General features: G+C 42.3%; 1 protein-coding gene across 2 annotated transcripts; it reads left to right on the top strand.

Annotated features, from left to right (window-relative positions):
* The first annotated feature begins 715 nt into the window (after positions 1-715).
* Positions 716-15,980, top strand: Piga (phosphatidylinositol glycan anchor biosynthesis class A). 2 transcript variants are annotated; one of them, XM_048440620.3, is made up of 7 exons: positions 727-774; positions 2,280-2,420; positions 4,076-4,855; positions 9,285-9,417; positions 10,343-10,475; positions 10,621-10,827; positions 13,692-15,980. In XM_048440620.3, the coding sequence occupies exons 3-7, from the start codon at positions 4,138-4,140 to the stop codon at positions 13,956-13,958; spliced, it is 1,458 nt and encodes a 485-aa protein (XP_048296577.1). In that variant the 5' UTR covers positions 727-774; positions 2,280-2,420; positions 4,076-4,137; the 3' UTR covers positions 13,959-15,980. The 2 variants fall into 2 exon arrangements, with proteins under 2 accessions (XP_048296578.1, XP_048296577.1); XM_048440621.3 differs by lacking the exon at positions 2,280-2,420 and having other exon boundaries at positions 716-774.
* The last annotated feature ends 4,488 nt before the right edge of the window (positions 15,981-20,468 follow it).

Below are 20,468 nucleotides of genomic sequence, written 5' to 3'. Positions count from 1 at the left end.
TTGTAAAGAGTGGGTGACCATTAGAACCATCGCATGGAGTCTGTATTCTCGGCCAAGCACCACTACAGCATGACCTGGCTCCAGACCTCAGGACACTTTTGACTGAGGATTGAAACAGTTGGAAGGGGAGCATTTCAGGTTATACTTAAGATTTCTTCCCACCTGGACTGTAGAGTTCTAAGATAAAATCCAAAATCAAAACTTTTAAAAGGAATGTCCTCAATCTTTGGAACATTCATAGAAAAGTAGATCTGAAATTCAAAGCTCATAATTTCGTTTTGACTTGCTGTGGGTTCTTTTTCGTATCTGTGTACTAGTATTTATTGCATTTAGCAACCGTGACAGAGTGCAGAGTGCAGAGTGATAAGAACCAACGTGAATGAGTAGGCTGTGGTACTGATCTTAAAACGCCCTGACTCTGATTTCCCCAGCCTTCCTCCAGCAAGTCTCTCTAACCGGAAGGAGTCGGAGAGAGACCGGGCTTCCTGAAAAGGAGACGCTGTAACTAGGCAACTAGGGTACGTCCGCCCGGGACCTTCCGCAGCTCTTAGGAGACGTGCTCCAGCGCTCGCTGACGCTACGATCTGGCGCTGGAGAGTTGAGAATGACTGGGCGTTTCTCTTCCACGTGTATTCAGAACCTCTATGCGATTGGCTATCAAGGGGGCGCGGCGCTCGGGTCGCGGACGCTTCTGGTTGGTGCTTTGGAACAGCGGGGCGGGATTCCGCTTACAGCCGCGGGAGGTCCGGACAGAGGCGGCCATGGGACTCGAGGGTAAGTGCGCGTTTTGGCTGTCCTTTACAATGCTCTACCGCGCTTTCGGACGAGCTTGTGCGGTTTTTGTAAGAGCGTGGCAGGCTGTAAAGGGGATGAAGCCCACCCGGCCGGAAGCACCGAAGTGGGGTCCGAGGGTCTCCGGAGTTGAATGGGGCTGAGGGTTCATTGAGAGCTGGAGCCGGTTCCTCGGCTTGAGTTACTTAGAGCAAGGAACTGGACCTCAGGACGCTTTTTGACTTCCTTTGGGTCTGCTCAGACCTTGCCTGATCTCGGAGGGGTGATTGATGGACCCGTGCTGACCCTCTCTTTGGCTCTCGTGCACCCAACTTGCCTCTGAGGGAGTCATGCGGGGGCGCTGTCCTGGAACTGGATTGAAGTACGAATCTCTTGATTCCTCAGCCCTGTCCGATCCCCCTCTAAGGCTTCTCAGGAGCTTCTGCTAATAAGGGAGTTCCCTGGCCATGATCGAGAATTTTGAGGTCCTCTTGACTTTGTCATTTACGTTATACAGATTGCTCAACTTGTAACGTTCGAGTGAGAATTCACCAGATTTTACAGCCTCCCTTAACCTATAGAAGCTAAGATTCAATGAGTATGCAATATGTTGAGCTTTTACGCAATAAAGATTTTAGGATAGCCTGCTGGCAGGCAGACTTCTAACAGAACATTGGAGGTCGGTGACAGGCTTTCAGATAATTTCATTTGATTTATTACTTCTGCTTTCCTTATTATTCATTTCTTAAAGCTGAATTGAACTGAAGATTCAGATTTAGGTGACACACCTTAGTAGAACAGCATTAGCTACTTAAAGTGTTAATGAGACTTTCCTTTCTTTCTGCAAACTTGATGTTTTCTTGCTTTCGTTATTTATTTATTGGCTGCAAGCTCGACCTTCTCTCTTTTCTTCTTTTTCCAGTTTTATATGGCAAGAGTACCCCCATGTAGCCCAGTCTTACCTGCTCTGGAGCCCTTTAACCCTCTGCCTCCCAAGTCCATTCCTCCCTTGCCTCCCCACTCTGTGTTCCCGAGAGTATTTAGAAGTATAGATGAATTTGTTGGAGAAAATCAACACAAATAGTTTGCAAGTGAGACCTGAAACTCAGCTTTTAGGACAATAATTCTCCATTGAGTTCTTACAGCCTTATAGATCTAATATAAGGATTTTTGCCATCTTAGATCTCCAAGGCTCTAGCGTTAAAAGCATAAGCATCTATAGAACTGAGTTTTGAATGAGCATTTCATATCAGCATGGCTTTAGGAGACTCCTAAAAGAAGCATTTCTGCCAGGTGTTGGTGGCACATACCTTTAATCCCAGCACTTGGGAGGCAGAGGCAGGCAGATCTCTGAGTTCAAGGCCAACCTGGTCTACAGAGCAAGTTCCTGGACAGCCAGAGCTACATAGAGAAGCCCTGTCTTAAAAAAAAACCCAGAATTTAAAAAAAGAAGAGGTAGGAAAGAGCCCACACATATAGCCCATGCCCAGTTCTTTGTTTCTTTCCAGAGTCTGCGCTGAAAGGAGGGCATTCGTGGAGGAAAGGCCTACATAACTAAAAGGGGCTCAGAAAGGAGAAGGGAGCAGTTTGAGTGTCAGCATTCTTGAATAAGGAAGGAGAAGCTGGATGGTCTGCAGCATGAGTTCCAGGTAACACTTAAAGAGAAACCTCCAGCTCCCGGTGTGTTTTAGTGGAAATCACAAAGCTAACCAGCAGAACCCTATGGGTGAACCGGATCGCTAGGCGAACTGTGCAGCAGCCATTGGTACATTTTCTGTGAGGAGCCAGATGGCAAATATTTTAGGCTCTGTGGGTCATAGGATCTCTTGCAAAGCCTCTCTGCATTGTAGCATAGAAGTAACCATTCACATAAACGAATGGGCAAGCCACGTTCCTGTAAATTTTTTTTTTTATAAAAATAGACAATGTGCCAGTATAATTAGGTTCAGGAGCTAGCCTGTTTTAGTATCCCATTCTGCCTCATAATAATCCAGAACAAAAGGTAAAGCTAGAAAACAACAGTCTTTTTGCTATTTTGTATAATTCTGGAATCTGCTCCTAGTCTTCACTAGTGATATTTTTATGAGTCTTTTTAGGGGTCGCTGGGGTGGCTGCATTTAGCTAATAGTCTGCCTAGAGATTAGGCACAGGTAAGGACATAGAGCTAGATGACTGGGTCCCTACCTCTCCATGTAGCTTGTAGGCACCTTTTCTCTCTATTGTCTCCCCCATTTCCTCCTTTTGTTTTAGTTTTTTTGTTGTTGTTTTTGAGACAGGACTTCTCTGTGTAGCTCTGTTTGTCCTGGAACTCACTCCTTAGACCAGGCTGGCCTTAAACTCACAGAGATCCACCCGCCTCTGCCTTCTGAGTGCTGGGTTTAAAGGCGTGTACCACCACACCTGGCTTCCCCCATGTCCTTCTAGCCCAGTAGTTGTGTGATTTATGTGCTAACTACAGAAGGAAAAGCCAGCAGACCTTTTATATGCCGAGGTCAAAGATTTGTGTGTCACTTGTACCATGTCCTGTGACTTAAATAGTCCAAATGTAAGGGGCATTCTGGGGTGTGATGGTGCATGCCTGTAATCCCAGCCCTCAGGAGGCAGGGGCTGGGAATGTTAGAATTCAAGGCCAGTGTGAGCTATATAGATAAAATCTGTTTTAAAAAAATATGGGTAGAGAGAATCACTGATGAAAAAGCCTCCCATATTATGTTCCCTCTAACTTCTTTAAGCTTTAGAATTTGCATTTTTGTTATGGAATTGATGCTTCATTTAGGTGTGCCAACTAGACACATATAGCATATAAAAAACTCTTAGTCTGTGTAGTGTAGAAGCTGATAAAGTGATAAGAGGAGAGGGGGAACATATGGGTATATGTTTAATTATTGGAAAGAATTGGTTTGTTACTGTGGCAAACCATTATGTACTATGGCCTAACATTTAAAGTGTATCAGTTTTCAAGCTGGGCGGTGGTGGCACACGTCTTTACTCCCAGCACTCAGGAGGCAGAGGCAGGCGGATCTCTGCGAGTTCGAGGCCAGCCTGGTCTACAAGAGCTAGTTCCAGGACAGGTACCAAAGCTACAGAGAAACCCTGTCTCAAGAAAACCAAATAAGAACCAGTTTCCTAGCTCAGTTAACACATTGTCATATAATGTGTCACCATGCTAAGCAAGTAAATGACCAATGAATAAATTTAGGGGGAAACCTTTAAAAATTGCCTTAACATTAAAACTATTTCTAACAGGATTTGGAATAGAAAATGGGACGTGGCTTTGAGCTGATGTCCTGTTTTTATCTTTCAGGTGACCGAAGACACATTTCTTAACTGGCTTGTTTTACGAACTGCTGCCTGAACCACGTCAGTATGGCCAATAGAAGACGAGGTGGGCATGGCCAGCCTCCCTCTGTGAAGCCAGCCCGGGTTAGCCCTCGAAGTCTTTCCACCAACAGGACCCGCACCCACAGTATATGCATGGTGTCTGACTTTTTCTACCCAAACATGGGAGGTGTGGAAAGCCACATTTACCAGCTCTCTCAGTGCCTCATCGAGAGGGGGCACAAGGTCATAATCGTCACCCATGCGTACGGAAATCGAAAGGGCATCCGTTACCTCACCAACGGCCTCAAAGTTTATTACTTGCCTCTCAGAGTCATGTACAACCAATCTACAGCCACGACTCTCTTTCACAGTCTGCCATTGCTCAGGTACATATTTGTTCGGGAGAGAGTTACCATAATCCATTCCCACAGTTCTTTTTCTGCCATGGCCCATGATGCTCTCTTCCACGCCAAGACAATGGGGCTTCAGACAGTCTTCACAGACCATTCCCTTTTCGGATTTGCTGATGTCAGCTCGGTGCTCACAAACAAGCTTCTAACTGTGTCGCTCTGTGACACAAACCACATCATTTGTGTCTCTTATACTAGTAAGGAAAACACTGTCCTAAGAGCAGCACTGAATCCTGAAATAGTGTCCGTCATTCCTAACGCTGTAGATCCTACTGACTTCACTCCAGAGCCATTTAGGAGGCATGATAGTATAATAACTATTGTTGTTGTCAGCAGACTTGTTTACAGAAAAGGTAATGAAATAGTAGCTCTATTTGCATTGACGACTTTTTTTTTTTTATTCCTTGTCGAAAACTGTTCAATACTTGTATGTGATGATTGCTTGCCTTTTTATTTTGTGTGCTGGTTTTATCATGACTTGTAACTATTGCAAGGGAAGATCGGATATCAAGTTTATACATCTAATAAGAGAAATGTATAGAGTGGCTACGAATGCTGCCCCAACCTTTGATGTTGTAATGATTACTGAGCAACAGCAACCAACCAAAGCGTTTACCCGATGTCCTCTAATCAGATCTGCGGAAAAGTTCAGGAGCCTTGCATGGGTAGTCCGAACAGAATGTGCTGTGGGGCCTTTGCTTTTTGATTGCAGAAGTAATGGTTTCTTAATTGCAGTCTTTCAAAGTTCGCATAGCACATCCGTGACTGTTTTATTCAGAGATGGCCCTAATGACGGTTCTTGTTGGTAACTTCTTGTCTTTTCTACCACTGTACACGTTATTCAAAATCAGTAGGCCTTTTGGGCACCTGCTGTCCTAAGGCTTGCTGATTTTATCTGGTCATCTGCAAGGCCTTGATATCAGCAGTCAAGTGATGAAGAAAGGGGTAGGTGGCCCAGGGTCAGAACCTGGCTCATTGCTGATCAAAGATAGGTCACTCAATAGCTCTGCTTCCATTTTTATTTGTTTAGGTCACAACAGGAACTTAGTGATGGGTCAGAGACAACTCATAAAGATCTTTGCCTAGATGATCCTCCACCTCCATCTTCTGTTATCTCAGGAGTACCGTGTTCTTTCTGCTGGTTTTCCGGTTTCTGTGGCACTGATGGTCCCATGTAGCATTAGTGTTTATTACACGTACGAAGCAACCTGCTTATTAACATGGAAATGGTCTCCTGGTGCTATGTGAAAAGCTGTCCAATAGTCAGAAATACCATCGAAGGTTTGCGGGGCGGGGAGTCAGCAACAAATGCTACATGCTCCCCTTAACTATTTGATTTTGAAGCGTTTGCGCACATGCTGAATTGTAGGGAGCTTGGTTGAGAGGTGAGAGCTCTAGGACTCCATTGATTCCTGCCGCACGGTCTTACACAGGCGCTTTCACAGAGCCAACCACTGCTACTCTGGGTTTCCTTTAAAGGAGGGGACTAAAATTTTTTGTTTTCGGGCATTCATTTATTTGGCTCTTTCAAACTATTTAGCCTTTGTAGAAACTTGTCAGCTTATGTGATAGATACTTAATTAGATTATTCAATACAGTCATACGGAAAATGGGCACAAGATGAATCTGTGGAGAAATGCCAACAGGCTATGCTCTGTCATGTAGCAGTGTATTTGGGAGCTGGCAGTGGTCAGTATAGGTGATGATTGTCATACTTCTGAACAACGCCCTTAAGTTAGAAAACTTGGACTCAGTTACATTCTCTGGGATAAAGGAAATCATGTCTTGCTGTTTAATCAAGATGATGTGAATGGAATTCTGTACCCTTTTTGGGATACTGGTCATGTATATATTATAACTTTAAAACTTTGCCCCGATTTTTTTTTTAATCAGATAGCTTACCTTGCTGAGATAGATGAGAAAGTGTGATGGTACGTGTGACTGAAGATCTCTACAGCTACCCGTCCAAACGTTAAACAAGTTACTTTATCTCATTAACATGGTAGTTTAACCATCAGAACTAGCAAGAATGGAGTCAAAATACAGCCTTTCCTGTTTTCAATTCAGTAATTCAGCAGATGTATTGAACTGTCACCATAGGCCAGGCACCTGCAAAATGTAACGTGAAGAGCAAAGGCCATGTCCATAGCTCAAATGTGAGTAGTGATAACATGATCCATTCCTTCCTAATACTGTAATTCCCTAGGTAGATGTTCAGTGGACCCGATTTCTAAGGCCCATTAAAGTAGATTAAGAGGATAAAGCCATGTTCTCCTTGGCCAGCTTTTGTGGAGAAAAGGTTGACTTTGAGCCTTCTTCCACCTAGGCAGGGTGTCCCACCGTTCTCTGTGTGTGCAGGCACCTCCAGCTGCTTGCTGCAGTGGTAAAGACAACTTACCATTTGTATTCTGCAGTCAGTAGCCTGTGCATGGTACAGTACCCCACTTGCCCCAACAACTGTAGGGTAGATGTTACCTGCATGTAACAAAGAAACAGTTCTCAGAGAGGGTAAGTAGCTCACCCAAGGTTGCGCAGTAAGTAGCAGATCACAAAGGAGTCCAGCTCTTGAGTCAAGGTCTGCCTGTGCCCCTCCCCTCAGTCTGGCCAGTGTTAGCCTGGATCGAATCTGAACATTCTTAAAACATGGTTGGACTGTGCTTTAAAGTCAGTTTGAATCAGAGGGGTTTTTGGGGGGTCTATTTTGTGTGAATGTGGTGACTGGTAGTCATTTTGTGTGTTGTGGTTTGTGTTAGAGTCCTCTTAGAATCTAGCCAGAGTAAGCTTGTTGCATTTTGGTTGTTGGTTTTCTAGTGAGGAGGGGAAAACCTGCTTTCTTCCTAGAGTTCTATAATACAGCATTGATCGTGCTGACTGACTCCGCTACATATAAGGGTTTTTTTTTTTTTTTAGATCAGGATTAAATGACCGTGTACATTTGAACTAGATTGTGAATATAACCAGTTCAGTACATGTAGCCATTGTCTACAGCTGTGGTGATTGCTCCCTTCTCTTTTGTATGAAGAGTGGGCATTTAATATTTTCTTTTAAAGGAAGGAAAAGGGGAAAGTGGAGGAAGCTAAGTGTTAAGTGGTACTAAGCCATTTCCTGGCTCTCCAGCAGTTCAGTTGATGTGTGTAGACTGGAAACAGGGATGCCTAATGGAAACCCTACAACTGAATTGATTTTTGGTGTACATACTCATTTTGAAAACCCCGCTGCTGATTGCATAAAGTGGCTAAATTCTGAGCAGCTTCCAGAGACATGGGCAACTTCAGGACCTCACAATAGCCAAAGCAAAATTTCTTATTAAGGAAAGAATCGGTGGGAGAAATGATTTTGGTATGGTTTATCTTGTCAGGCAGAAACTTAGGCAGAAAATGTCTCAAAAGAAGTCAGGTACGTGGAGCGAATATTTTTTATCTATATGTTCAGTATCTCAAAGTAAAGACTAAAGGGATTTCCTTTGTCTTTTGAAATTTCCTTCTTTGGATCCCTAATGAATCCAGGGACGGCCATTCTGAGGGTACAAAGTGAGACTGTACGTATAGTGATGAAGTACCCGAGTGTTTGTCAGGGTAACATGGCTGGACAATGACAAACCACACCTGCCATCTGATTGTTTCTTTTAGTTGGATCAAAAGAACACTGAATGAGAATCCATAGGGATTCATCATTATCCACATAATTCATGCAATATGAAAGAAGGTGTGGGTTTGTAATCTATATAGAAAAGAAAATTCATGTGAAGCTGTACTTTACCATCATGCGTTACAATTGGTCTGTCTATTTTGAGGAAGATTGATGGGAAAAATGGACTTGGTGTGCATATGCAAATTTATGTGCATGCATTTTTAATTGAATAAACCCGGCTCAATAGATTATTTCATGTTTACTTTTAAACGTATGGCTTGTAATTGTCAATGAACCAAGTTCCCAAGTAGTGCCAGCATTACTGTGGCTTTAGCTAGCTACTCTTTATACCAGTAGGCTGTGCCTTATCCTATTGCTTTATGTCTCCTGAGATTGTGCTTACATATTAGATGAAAGCCATTTCTTTTTTACAAAACAAAAGGAAGCTATAGCCCTTAGGTCTGGGAACTATAATGATCTTACAGCCGAGGTCCTGCCACCTTCATTCATGGGTGTTCATTCTGAAATTCCCTGTATAAACTGCAGTCTGAACGAAGTGAAAGCAGTAGCTGAGACTATTGCTTAGCTCTTTCCTGCTTCAAGAAGTAGAGTCATAGACCTGTTGATTTTTATAGCTGGAGACTTTGGACTTTATATATATATATATATATATATATATATATATATATATATATATATATATATATATATGTCTCTGCATCTACTAGGGCATGATGATAGGATGGACTGGTTCTAAAATCTAAAGCTGGAGTGAGATCGAGATTTCTAGTCAGCTGTGTGCTCTGGAGAAAGCTAACAAACTTTAGCTATCTTCAACACCATTTCAAAGTAGGCAGTATGAACAAGTGAATGTCTTAAAGACTACAAAGTTGAAACAGGATTGCTCATGATTTGGGTATGTGGCAGTAGCAACGCATGTCCGTACCTGTATCTTCGGGTGTGGTAACTCTTGGGAACCAATGGCAGTTGATAAACGACTTCCCACTTCTGGGAAGGGGTTATGACGCTTGGCATGTCTTTTGAAGAGGCTAGCTAAAGTTGATTCTTAAGATGAATGGATTCTCAGGGACTCTGGTGAGTTTTTTAAGTGTTAAATATTAATATTTCCGATATTCAACTTTATGATTTCAGGGACTGATTTGCTTAGTGGTATAATCCCTGAACTCTGTCAGAAATACCAAGAATTAAATTTCCTAATTGGAGGAGAGGGGCCAAAGAGAATCATTTTGGAAGAAGTACGGGAAAGATACCAACTACATGACAGGTATTAACGGCTTCCAAGGCATTGTGGTGTGAAAACGGCAGCTGTTTATGTTTGCTTTTGACCACATACCTGACTTAGCTGTGCTCCTGCTTCTGTTTAGAAGGGGCATGCAAATATAAGGCATGTTGGTTTTTTGTGTGAATTTATACCAAATAAGAAAGGTTACAGAATACACAACTTTTGTCCGTTAGCTAAATATTGACTTGAGTTCAGGTGCTGGAGGTATGGGGTTGGGGGAGAACCTTGGCTGGAAATGGTTGCAGGTTTCCAAGCCATCTTATGTTATGATTTACGTGTCATGACCTAGTCATGTAAATTGCTGTACACATACAGGTTCGAATATATCTTTTCCTCCATGATTTCTTTAACACACAATGCATGTTACATGAAGTCCTGATTTTTAAAAGTTTTTTCCCACTTAGAAATGACACTTTTTAACATTTAATTATAATTATGTTCATTTGATTATGTTCATATGATTATGTTCATATGATTATGAATTTGTTCATTAGCTAGGCGTGGTGGTTCATGCCTTTAATCTCAGTACTTGGGAGGAAGAGGCAGCAGCAGGTGGATCTCTGTGAGTTTGAGGGTAGCCTGGTCTACGGAGTGAGTTCCAGGACAGCTAGAGTTACATAGTGAGACCCTGTCTTTTAAAAAAAATAGCTTAATATAATATTCATTAAACAAAAACTAGTTTTGGAAAAGATGAAATTGCATTGTATGAGCTGTAACCCAACAGGTTTCTAAAGTTGTTTCTATTATGTTGGGGTTTGGCCACATCTAATCTTTCGAGGTAGGAAGCATTAGATTCAGTAAGAGTCATACAAGTGACAAACGTGGCTTAGAAATTAAATTTCTTTTGCGTCATGACTTTTTAATTTTTTTACACCTTTCTTTTTCTTCCTCTCATTACAAAAATTAGGGTGCAACTTTTGGGCGCTTTAGAACACAAGGAAGTTAGAAATGTCTTAGTTCAAGGACATATTTTTCTTAACACCTCCCTCACTGAAGCATTCTGCATGGCAATCGTGGAAGCCGCCAGTTGTGGTCTGCAGGTAAAACACTCTAAGGGCTTCTCTTGTGGGATTCGTGGGATTCGGTATTTGCAGTACATGCCAAATTAATATTGTTTAGCTTGATCTTTTGCTTTTCCTGAGAAATGGTCCCAGTGCATTACGTGCTCTCTCTGGTCTTTTTAAGGTTGTCAGCACGAAGGTTGGTGGCATTCCTGAAGTCCTTCCGGAAAATCTTATTATTTTATGTGAGCCTTCAGTAAAATCTCTGTGTGAAGGCCTGGAAAAAGCTATTTTCCAAGTGAAGTCGGGAACGTTGCCAACTCCAGAAAATATCCACAATGTAGTAAAGGCTTTCTACACCTGGCGGAATGTGGCAGAGCGAACTGAGAAGGTGTGTCACGTGTCGGTAAAAGATCGTCCGAGTTCCTCCATGTTTGTGTGCACATTTGCGTTCTCTCGTGAACAGGCTTGCCCCTTGAGTTTTGGCTTAAGGGCATGAGCCCTTCCAAAAGAAAAAGAAGTAATTATTTATGCATCAGGTTTGGTGCCCATGCTTGGCTAATTTTCTACTTAAATCTCTGCCCCGCCTCTGACAATAGGAACAACACAGTCTAGTCTCATTAAACTCCCTAAAGAAGTCACAGAAGTTTCTAGAAGTTCCAGCAGTCAGAAGCAGAAAGAGAAGTAACATCTTTGTGCTGGGGCTGTTTCTAATTCTGCAGCGCATAGGGCCTGTTGCTAGCAAATGGGCAGGTGATTGCAGTGCCTGCTCTCAATTACGAATGTCGAGTCAGAATACTGCCCAGAGTTCTTGGAACTTTTTTCCTGATGACTGATACGCTGAGGCCACGAAGGAGTGTCATAACTTAAGGTCGATTGATACTATATTAGAATTCAAAATATATGTGAAATTAAGGACACAGAGTCACCAATAAGAAAAGAGCCATGGGGACTTTCCAAAAAGATACATTCTGGATTGACAGACCCTTCAAAAGGGCAATTGTGGGAAATGCTGTGGTATTTATTCTGCTCGGTGTTGTCTGTTAGGTTCCCCCTTGTGTCTATTTCTGCCTCATTCCTCATGTTACCACTTGCCAAGCTGAGGAAAACAACTTGCTTTCTTTGTCCGTAGAGATCCTGTATCAGGAGGGTGGTGGTGGTGCATGTCCTTAGTCCCAGTACTTGGGAAGCATAGGCAGGTGAATCTCTGAGTGTGAGGCCAGTCTGATCTACAAAACTACACAGAGAAACCCTTTCTTGAAAGAAAAGAAAAGAAAAAGCAAACCAGTAAATCCTGTACCAGAAAGACAGTTGAGCATGGCGTGCCTGTAGTTTAGAGTCGGAGATTTATGCTTTTGGTGTTAAATACACCGGAGCAGTAGATGTCCAGCCTGGAGAATCTTTCTTGGTTTGAGATACAAGTTCTCGTCTCTGAGATCTCTTATCTCTAAAAGTAGACATATGCTGTATGTTTCATTGATATAAAAGGTGCTGGAAACAGACATAACTTTAATTGAAGAGCTATATCAACTTAGAAAAATAACTACCTTTTTTTTTTCCTGGAAGTCAGACTGAGTGCCAGTTGCCCGTGGGGGTGCATATCAGAATCATGTGGACAGCCTCTTCAGTCTGCATTCTCATTCCTGTGCCCGCTTCCCGCCCCAACCACTCCTTAAATTCTGACTTGTTCCTTGTGGAACAGAAATGCAGTTTGGATTATGGTTGGCAGGAGTATTTGGCCAGACAGGTTTTTTTTTTTTTGTGATCTTAGACTCCACCCTGACTTGAAATCACAGCTCTGTAAATTGTGATTTGACTTTGTCATCATGCAAACCTCCAAAGTCTGAGCTGAGTAAGCCAAACTCAGGGAAGAATCGCAATGGTGATTTATCAGCCTGTGTTAAAGGTGCCAACTAGCATTTTTGTAATGGTATTTTTTCTTACAGTTTTGCTTTGAGATAATAGTAAAGCATCGTATATGCTTTCTTTTATATTTCTGCTAATTTGTGGTATAAAAAATATTCAAAAAAAAAGAAAGAAAGGGGGGCACAAAAGGAAACGAAAAAAATCCAGTTGGGCCTGGTGATTTACACTTGGGAGTCTGAGGCAGGAGGATGACCATGAGTTCCGGGCCAACCTAGGTGGAGCAGTGAGTTCCAGGATAGTTCTGTGCTATACTATCTCAAAAAGACAGACAAACAGAAAAAAGTAAATCCTTATTTAAAATAGTTATGTTCTCTTCATAGTCGTAAATTGTTTATTACTTAGGATAATAAATTAATTGACCTTAAGTGAAGATGGACGAAAAAGTTATTTTGTCTTTTGCCTCACAGACATTCTGATCCTTTTCGACTCCTTTTAATTTGACTGGGGTGCTTAGAACATTGATTAAAAAGTAATTTGGAAAGCTGGGCATGGTGGTAGACACCTCTGAGCCCAGCATTCTGGAGATAGTAACAAAATGAGCGTCAGGACTATCCTCAGCTGCCTAATGAGTTTGAGGCCAGTCTGTGCTACATGAAACCCTGTCTCCAAAAGAAGTTAGAGTTCCTGCTAATACGGAACATTTTTACTTTTATTTTTTAGTTACTATCCATTGGCCTCAGTCTCTCAACATCATTCTGATTAAAGTGTCTGTATTTAAATTGTCCCCAGGGTAGAAGAGCTAGCTGAACACGCATCATGCCTTCGAAGGCCACCCATTGTGACTTTCTCCAGTTTCCAGGGAGACAAGTTTGCATGTCTAAAGTTTTCAGCGTTTTACCGAGCAAGCACCAACCCCAGTTCTTAGCACAGTCCTCTTGGTTCTCCTTAGCATTGTTTTTACTGACTCTGCGGCTCAGCATCTACTCTGTCTTCTTCCCGCTTTACTTGCCGTGTAGAAGCCGTTTCTCTGTAGTATCTCCATCCATCCTCAGTACAGTGCTGTGATTGTGTGTGCCGTCTGCTAGGTGTTAGTGAACTCTTTCTTCACCCTGTCGAGGCATTGGCCCAACTCAGCAGTATGCCTGCTGAAACCGTCTTCTGACCTTATAGGACTTTTGGTCTTCCGGAGTCGGCTGACTGTTCTCTGTGTTACTCGGTGTTCAGCCCAGAATGAAGTCAGTGATAAGCACAGTGCAAAGTGACAGCGAGCGGGGGTGATTCTCTCAACATGTGTTTGCCAGATGCTCCTGGTCATTGTAGGTCATGGATCACTCCTTTTTACAGGCATGTGGTGGCTCAGAGTGCTCATTGTCACCTTCTCTCTTCTAGGTATACGAGCGTGTGTCGAAGGAAACTGTGTTGCCAATGCACAAGAGATTGAACAGGCTCATCTCTCATTGTGGCCCAGTGACAGGCTACATTTTTGCTTTGCTGGCGGTGTTCAGCTATCTCTTCCTCATTTTCCTGCAATGGATGACTCCAGACTCTATCATTGATGTTGCGGTAGATGCTACTGGGCCAAGGGGAACCTGGATGTATCAATGTCCTTGTGATAAGAAAGGAAATGAGAATGATAAGGTCTCCAAAAACAGGTAGAAGCAGGCCCAAGTCCGCAAGTCTTAGCCTCTTGCAATACTCCTGTTAGCATTTGAAAATTCCCTTGCTCTTTTGTTTTTGGCTTTCAGAGTTGGTTTAGTAAATTATGCTACCTCTGTATCATTCACTATTTTTGTTTTCTGAAGAAAGATAAACACTTATGCAATTCCTGAGTGTGGAAACTCCTTGCACTTCTTAAAATTTTGGGGGAGAATGGTTTAACCACTCAGGCATGACATTTTTCAGATTACTGAGATCCCTCTAGCAGAGATGTTTTAACATTATATTTTGGGAGCCTTGGGTGCTGAAAGGCCAAATGTTTCTGGATCTTTTTTGGCCAGTTTTTTAACATTATACCATTAATTCACATTGACCAGATGTTTACAAGCTTTCTTTAGGGAGGTACAACAGTTGTGTGAACTGTTTTAAGTCAAGTTCATGTAACCTTCATTGAACATTGAAGTCATGTTCGTAGACACCTACTGGGTCCACTCAAGGGTTACATGTAATCTGATTTCTTGAGTAAGATCACCGATTGGTTGCCAGCATGTTTCTGTACCTGCTACGTATGAACTTTGAACTAGACGGTTGCTGAGACTAAGGACTAGTGAACCAGAAGTAGTGAAACAGCAAACACGCCAAAATGCTCAAGCTACTGAACGTCAGGAGATCATCGCTGGTGTGCTCCAAGTACCTCTCTGAACCTGTTTTATGCATTCTCTTAGGAAGAGCCCTTGTTCATGTGTGTGTGCACGTGCCTGTGTGTGTGTGTGCGTGTATTTGTGCATGCGTGTATGCATGTGTGTGCACGTGAAGAAATGTTGATTTTTAAGTTCTACGGACCGATACCACTGTTGACACTAGTACGGGCCCATCCTCTGCTTTCATAGTGCCCAGTTTAGTCCCCGGAAACACCTTTGTGGTTTCTGAGTAAAACAGAAGAGGTGTACCATCTCACAACCAGCTGCTATCCTGTCTTCTGTCTGGAAGTCCCTCCCCGTCACTATGGCCTAGCTGATTTCTGATAAGTGTTGCCAGGGTCCAGAGAGGTTTTCCTCCAGAATGGTTTATTTATAGAGTATCAAGTCTGCAAGCTGTCAGAGCACGCGGTCCCTTTGTGGGTGGAATTTCTCAGTCATAGTCACGGCCATCTAGAGCCGTGGGTTGTTGAATCCCAAATTGCCTATGATATGTGTTATTAATCCTTTGAACTCTTTTGCATGGGTTTTTTGTGGGAAAAGGATGAAATAAAAGCAGCAAGGCGCTTGTGGGCATTCAATTCTGTCAGTATTGTGATTCTGTACGGGATTTTTTTAATGACATTTGCAAACCTTTTTAAAGAGTATCTTAACATGCCTATTACCTGGTTGCCATGGATATAAAAGAGATATATTTGTGTTTTGTTTATATGAAAACACAAATGCTACAGAGTACTTTTTAAAATGCAGAAGTTAGGGCAGGACTTCTTTCATTGGAGATAAATGACCTGGTCCAAACTGTTGAGTCTTACTCAAATTTCAATGCATTGAGACAGGTGTACAGAGTAAACAGTGCCAATATTCATGGTAGTCTGAGACATGTTAATGCTTGGCTTTATTTATTCTATATTACTATTCTTTTGTGTTTGCTTCTAGTTTTTGCCAAAATTATCATTGAATGCTTTGATTGTTCTTTATTTAAGATAAAAATATAATTGAAAATTAATTTGCTCTTGTACATAAATATGTAATTTATGAGTTAAAATTGTTTTCCTTTTTCTGGACAAGTGAAAATAAACATGTTTGTCTGCTGGAAATGACTTTCAGGCTTCCTGGATACCTTAATTGTAATGATCAATGTTGCACTACTCAGCATGGAAACCCTGTTCCACACTGCTACTCAGAATTATTGAAAAGGGAAATTAACATGGGTGAGGAATTTGTTGAAAAGACACTGTATTATTTTGATGTTGCAGTCACACACATGAAACCCGTCTATTAAAACATGCTCATATCCAATAATAAAGACAAGAATAATCTTTTAGTAGTTTTCTCAGTTTGTCTTATTTCGCGGCCAGGATGTTATTTATGGAACACCCTCTCCTCCTGTTTTCTAAGTAGAGCTAATGTGTTGCTTGGTCTCTTAGTAAAACAGGAAGTGTTCTTTGTCTGATGCACCACTCTGTCGTCTTTTATTTCTAGAATATATGCTCTTTTGTATTCTTGAAATAGCAAGTTCAATTGTACCTTTGTTTCCTGATTCCAATAAGCCCTTGTTTTTCACTGTCAGTTATCACAGAAGGCAAATGAATACATCCACACACTATTGTGTGTGAACTACGTAATAATACTTTGTATGTTGCCAGCTGTTTTAAGAGAAATTTAAATTTGACTTTATTTAAAGAGCTTATTCCCCAACGATATGTAGTGGTAAGCAACTATTTTCATTTATGCTTAGATTTGTCTCACAAAGGAAGGTGGCTTGATCTTCTCTTGAAGTTTTTTTTTTTTAATTTTAAAATTTCTCTGTGTGCGTGTGTGTGTTTTTTGTCTGCATGTATGTCTGTGTAGCACTTACATACATGGTGCCCAAGGAGGCCAGAAGAAGGTGTTTGATCTCCTGGACCTGGAGTTGTAAATGGTTATGAGCCGCAAAATAACCACACCGAAACTATATGAGTTAAACCACTGCTTGGCCTATTAGCTCTAGCTTCTTATTGGCCAGCTCTTACATCTTGATTTAACCCATTTCTATTAATCTGTGTAGTGCCACATGGCTGTGGCTTACCAGCAAGGTTCTGTCAGGCGTCTGTCTCTGCCTGGTCTACATGGCTTCTCTTTACTCCGCCTTCTTTCTCCCAGCATTCAGTTTAGCCCCCCCCCCCCCCGCACGCATGCTTCCATATCACTGGCCAAGGCAAATTCTTTATTCATTAACCAATAAAAGCAAAGCATATACAGAAGGACTTCCCACAGCAAGGTTCTCTGCAAGAGCAGCCAGTACTCTTAACTTTTGAGCCATCTCTCTAGCTCCAAGGTGGCTTGATCTAAAATAAGATTATCCTGTGACTGGATTGGAAGTGGGCAGCTGCAAGTGAATCTTTGTGTGCATGTGTGTGTAGAGGTTGACAATGTCTGGTATCATTCCATAAGCATCCCCATTAAAAAAAAAAAGCAAGAGTAAAATATTTAATTATGTTATGGATTCTTTGATAAATAGAATTCAGGGGGATTTTAAAAATGTTTCAGTTAATTTCATGCCCCTACTCATTACTCTATCATTTCCCCTCGTTTCCCTCTGAAAGCCTTCATGCCAAGTCTTCCTCCTTTCATGTCTTTTTCATGGTGTATATAACCATCTGAGTTTAACTACGTCTATCAGAGTGTGGATGGGAGGTTATTTATTGGCACACAGGCAACTTATCAGTGGCTACACCACTGAACAAAACGGCATCCCTCCCCCAGCAACCATACACTGTCAATAGTTCCTGGGGGTGTTCATCCTCTGAGCCCCTCCCACCTTGGCGATGAATTGGAATGTTGATGGGCTCCATTTTGTACAGGTAACCACAACTGTGGTGAGGTCGTGAGAGAAGTGCTCATGTCCAGAAGATGTCTTTTGGTAGCTTACTTCCCACCCTCCAACTCTTACATTCTTTCTTCTTCCTTGAACCTTCCCTGAAACTTGGAATGGTGATGTAGATGTCTTGTTTGGAATCAGGCACTCCACTGCCATACTCCTCCCCTCCCCTCCCCTCCCCTCCCCTCCCCTCCCCTCCCCTCCCCTCCCCTCCCCTCCCCTCCCCTCCCCTCCCCTCCCCTCCCCTCCCCTCCCCTCCCCTTCTCTCTCTCTCTCTCTCTCTCTCTCTCTCTCTCTCTCTCTCTCTCCTCTCTCTTTTTAGACAGGAGTTTCTTGCTGAGCTGGAAATCACCAAGCAAACTAAGCTAGCTGACAAGCAAACCCCAGACATCTGCGTGTTTCTGCCTCCCCGGTGTTTGGAGTAGAAGGACATGGCATTTTTTTTTTTTAAAAAAGATTTATTTATTTATTATGTACACACTGTTCAGCCTCCATGTATGTCTGTAGGCCAGAAGAGGGCACCAGATCTCATTACAGATGGTTGTGAGCCACCATGTGGGTTGCTGGGAATTGAATTCAAGACCTCCGGAAGAGCAGCCAGTGCTCTTAACCTCCGAGCCATCTCTCCAGCCCCCGGCATGGCATTTTTTTAAACATGGTTTCTGGAGATAGAACTGAGGTCCTCATGTAAGACAAGTTCTTTACTAACTGAACTAACTCCTCAGCCTCTGGCTGGGATTTTAAATACGGAATCACACAAACCAACATTCTACATAGAATTTTTATTTTGCAGTATTTAGGGAAGTTAATTTTATTAATTGTATATATTAAGCTATGACTCAGTAGGGATCAGCTGGGAGATGGAAGGTAAGTCTTGTCCCCCAGAAGATGCCTTTAAAAGATTTGTAGACCTTAAGCTGGGCATGGTGGTGCATGCCTTTTATCCCAGCATTCAAGAGGTAGAGGGGCTGTACCAACCTAGTCCAGAGCTGTTACACAGAGAAACCCCATCTCAAAAAAGAAAAGTTGACTATATCAGTTCCTATAGAGATAGTTATTCCAATTTGCTGGAGAAAGTCATATTTTTGACATAAAGCATTTATTTAAAAAGAGCTCTTGGGGCTGGAGAGATGGCTTAGCGGGTAAGATGTCCATGCAGACATCAGTAGCTACAGTTGGAGGATTCAACACTCATTTCTGACTTTCAACACACCAGGCACTGCGGTGGCGCACATATATACATCTAGGCAAAATACGCACACACACACACACACACACACACACACATACACATATATAATATTTTTTTAAGTCACTCTGCTCTTAAAATTGTACTTTTGTTTTCTGTGAGGGCTGCCCTTGGTTTTCAGCTGGAATCCGTCTAGAATTAACTAAAAGACAAATGGCTAGGCCTATCTGAGGGATTTTTTTTTCTTAAATCATCTGAAGTGGGAAAACCCACTTCTAATCCGGATCTTTGAGATGGAAAGATCCACCTGTAATCTGGGCCACACCTTCTGCTGGCAGCCTATGTAAAGGGCATGGAAGAAGGAAACTGGCTCTTTGCCTACTTGCCCTCCCTCTTGCTGGCAAGTTCATTCTTTCACTGGCCTTGGAGCCGACTTCTTCAGGATTCCTGTGTTTACTGGAGACCAGCTGAGACCTCCAACCTTGTCAGATGAACAACCACTGGATTCTTGGACCTTCCATTGGTAGATAGCCATTGTTGGACTAGCTGGACCACAGTCTGTAAGTCGTTCTAATAAATCCCCCCACCTCTTTCTCTCACTCGTGTGTGTGTGTGTGTGTGTGTGTGTGTGTGTGTGTATTAGTTTGTTTTATAAAGTCTGTTCCTCTAGAAATCCCTGATTAATGCACTTGTACTTTCAGTAGATTTTAGAAATTTAGAAAGAACTCATATAAACAAGAACCAAAGAAGAAACTTATTAGTGAGGGAGACTAAAAACAAATGTGTTTTACTTGTATTGGCCAGCTGATAAGAGAACCCTGCCCGGCTAAGGAAGGTACTGATTCATGGAATCTCTGATGACTTCCTCTGGAAGCTAGGGCATGGTATTCATTCATTTTGGTATCACACTTCCAAGATGGAGGATGGGCCACATCCTCCAGGAGGAGTTGTCATCCTCTCTGAAGCTCCGAACAAGTGAATGACCGAGAAGGACCTTGCCACGGGTGTCAGGACTGTCACCAGAATCATCTCAGCACTTCAGTCACACTTCGGCTTTCGTCTGGAGAAACGTGTAAGCTAGGCCTTGTATTTAGTATTACCTTACCGCCAAGAGTCTTTTTTTTTTGTCTAGTCATAGTTTAGACTTGGACTTAATCTTTTGTAGACCACTACATGAAAAGCAAGCAGAGAACCCCCACAAACTGTATTTTCTATGATGAACATGCTGTATTCCCACTTTCTTGTATTGCTTTGTTACTGTAGCAATGGAGAAGTTCCTTTTATCTTTCCGATCCCATCTTCCATCCTACTATACCAAAAATAAGGGTTTAGAAGATAGGAATTCCTTAGTTTTTTTTCTTGTTTGAGACTTCTATACATGCATCTAATGTGTTCTGATCAAATTCAATGTTGGGTGTGAACACCAAGTATTTTTAACGTTCTTAAAATTATTTATCTTACATGTGTGGGTGCTTTGCCTCCATGTCTATATGTGTTCTGTGTGCATGCCTCATACCTACAGAGGCCAGAAGAAACCACTGGATCCACTGTAACTGGAGTTACAGATGGTCTGGAGGGGCATGTGCTGGGAGTCAAATCCATCCTTCCAGGCCAGAACGGAGTGTTTCTTATTAGAAGGAAGTTGTTTGACATTGCCATAAATATCAACATACCCAGTGTTAATCTAACTCTCCACATCAGTGTTAGATTAGAACCTACAGACAGAGTTCTTGGTAACAGGAGCACTGGGTGCTAGGAGGCTT

This window comes from Myodes glareolus, chromosome X, assembly GCF_982192425.1.
Source record: "Myodes glareolus chromosome X, mMyoGla1.1, whole genome shotgun sequence".
Lineage (NCBI taxonomy): Eukaryota > Metazoa > Chordata > Mammalia > Rodentia > Cricetidae > Myodes > Myodes glareolus.
The sequence above is the reverse complement of the archived record's forward strand: the minus strand, read 5'-3'. Positions and strand labels throughout refer to the sequence as shown.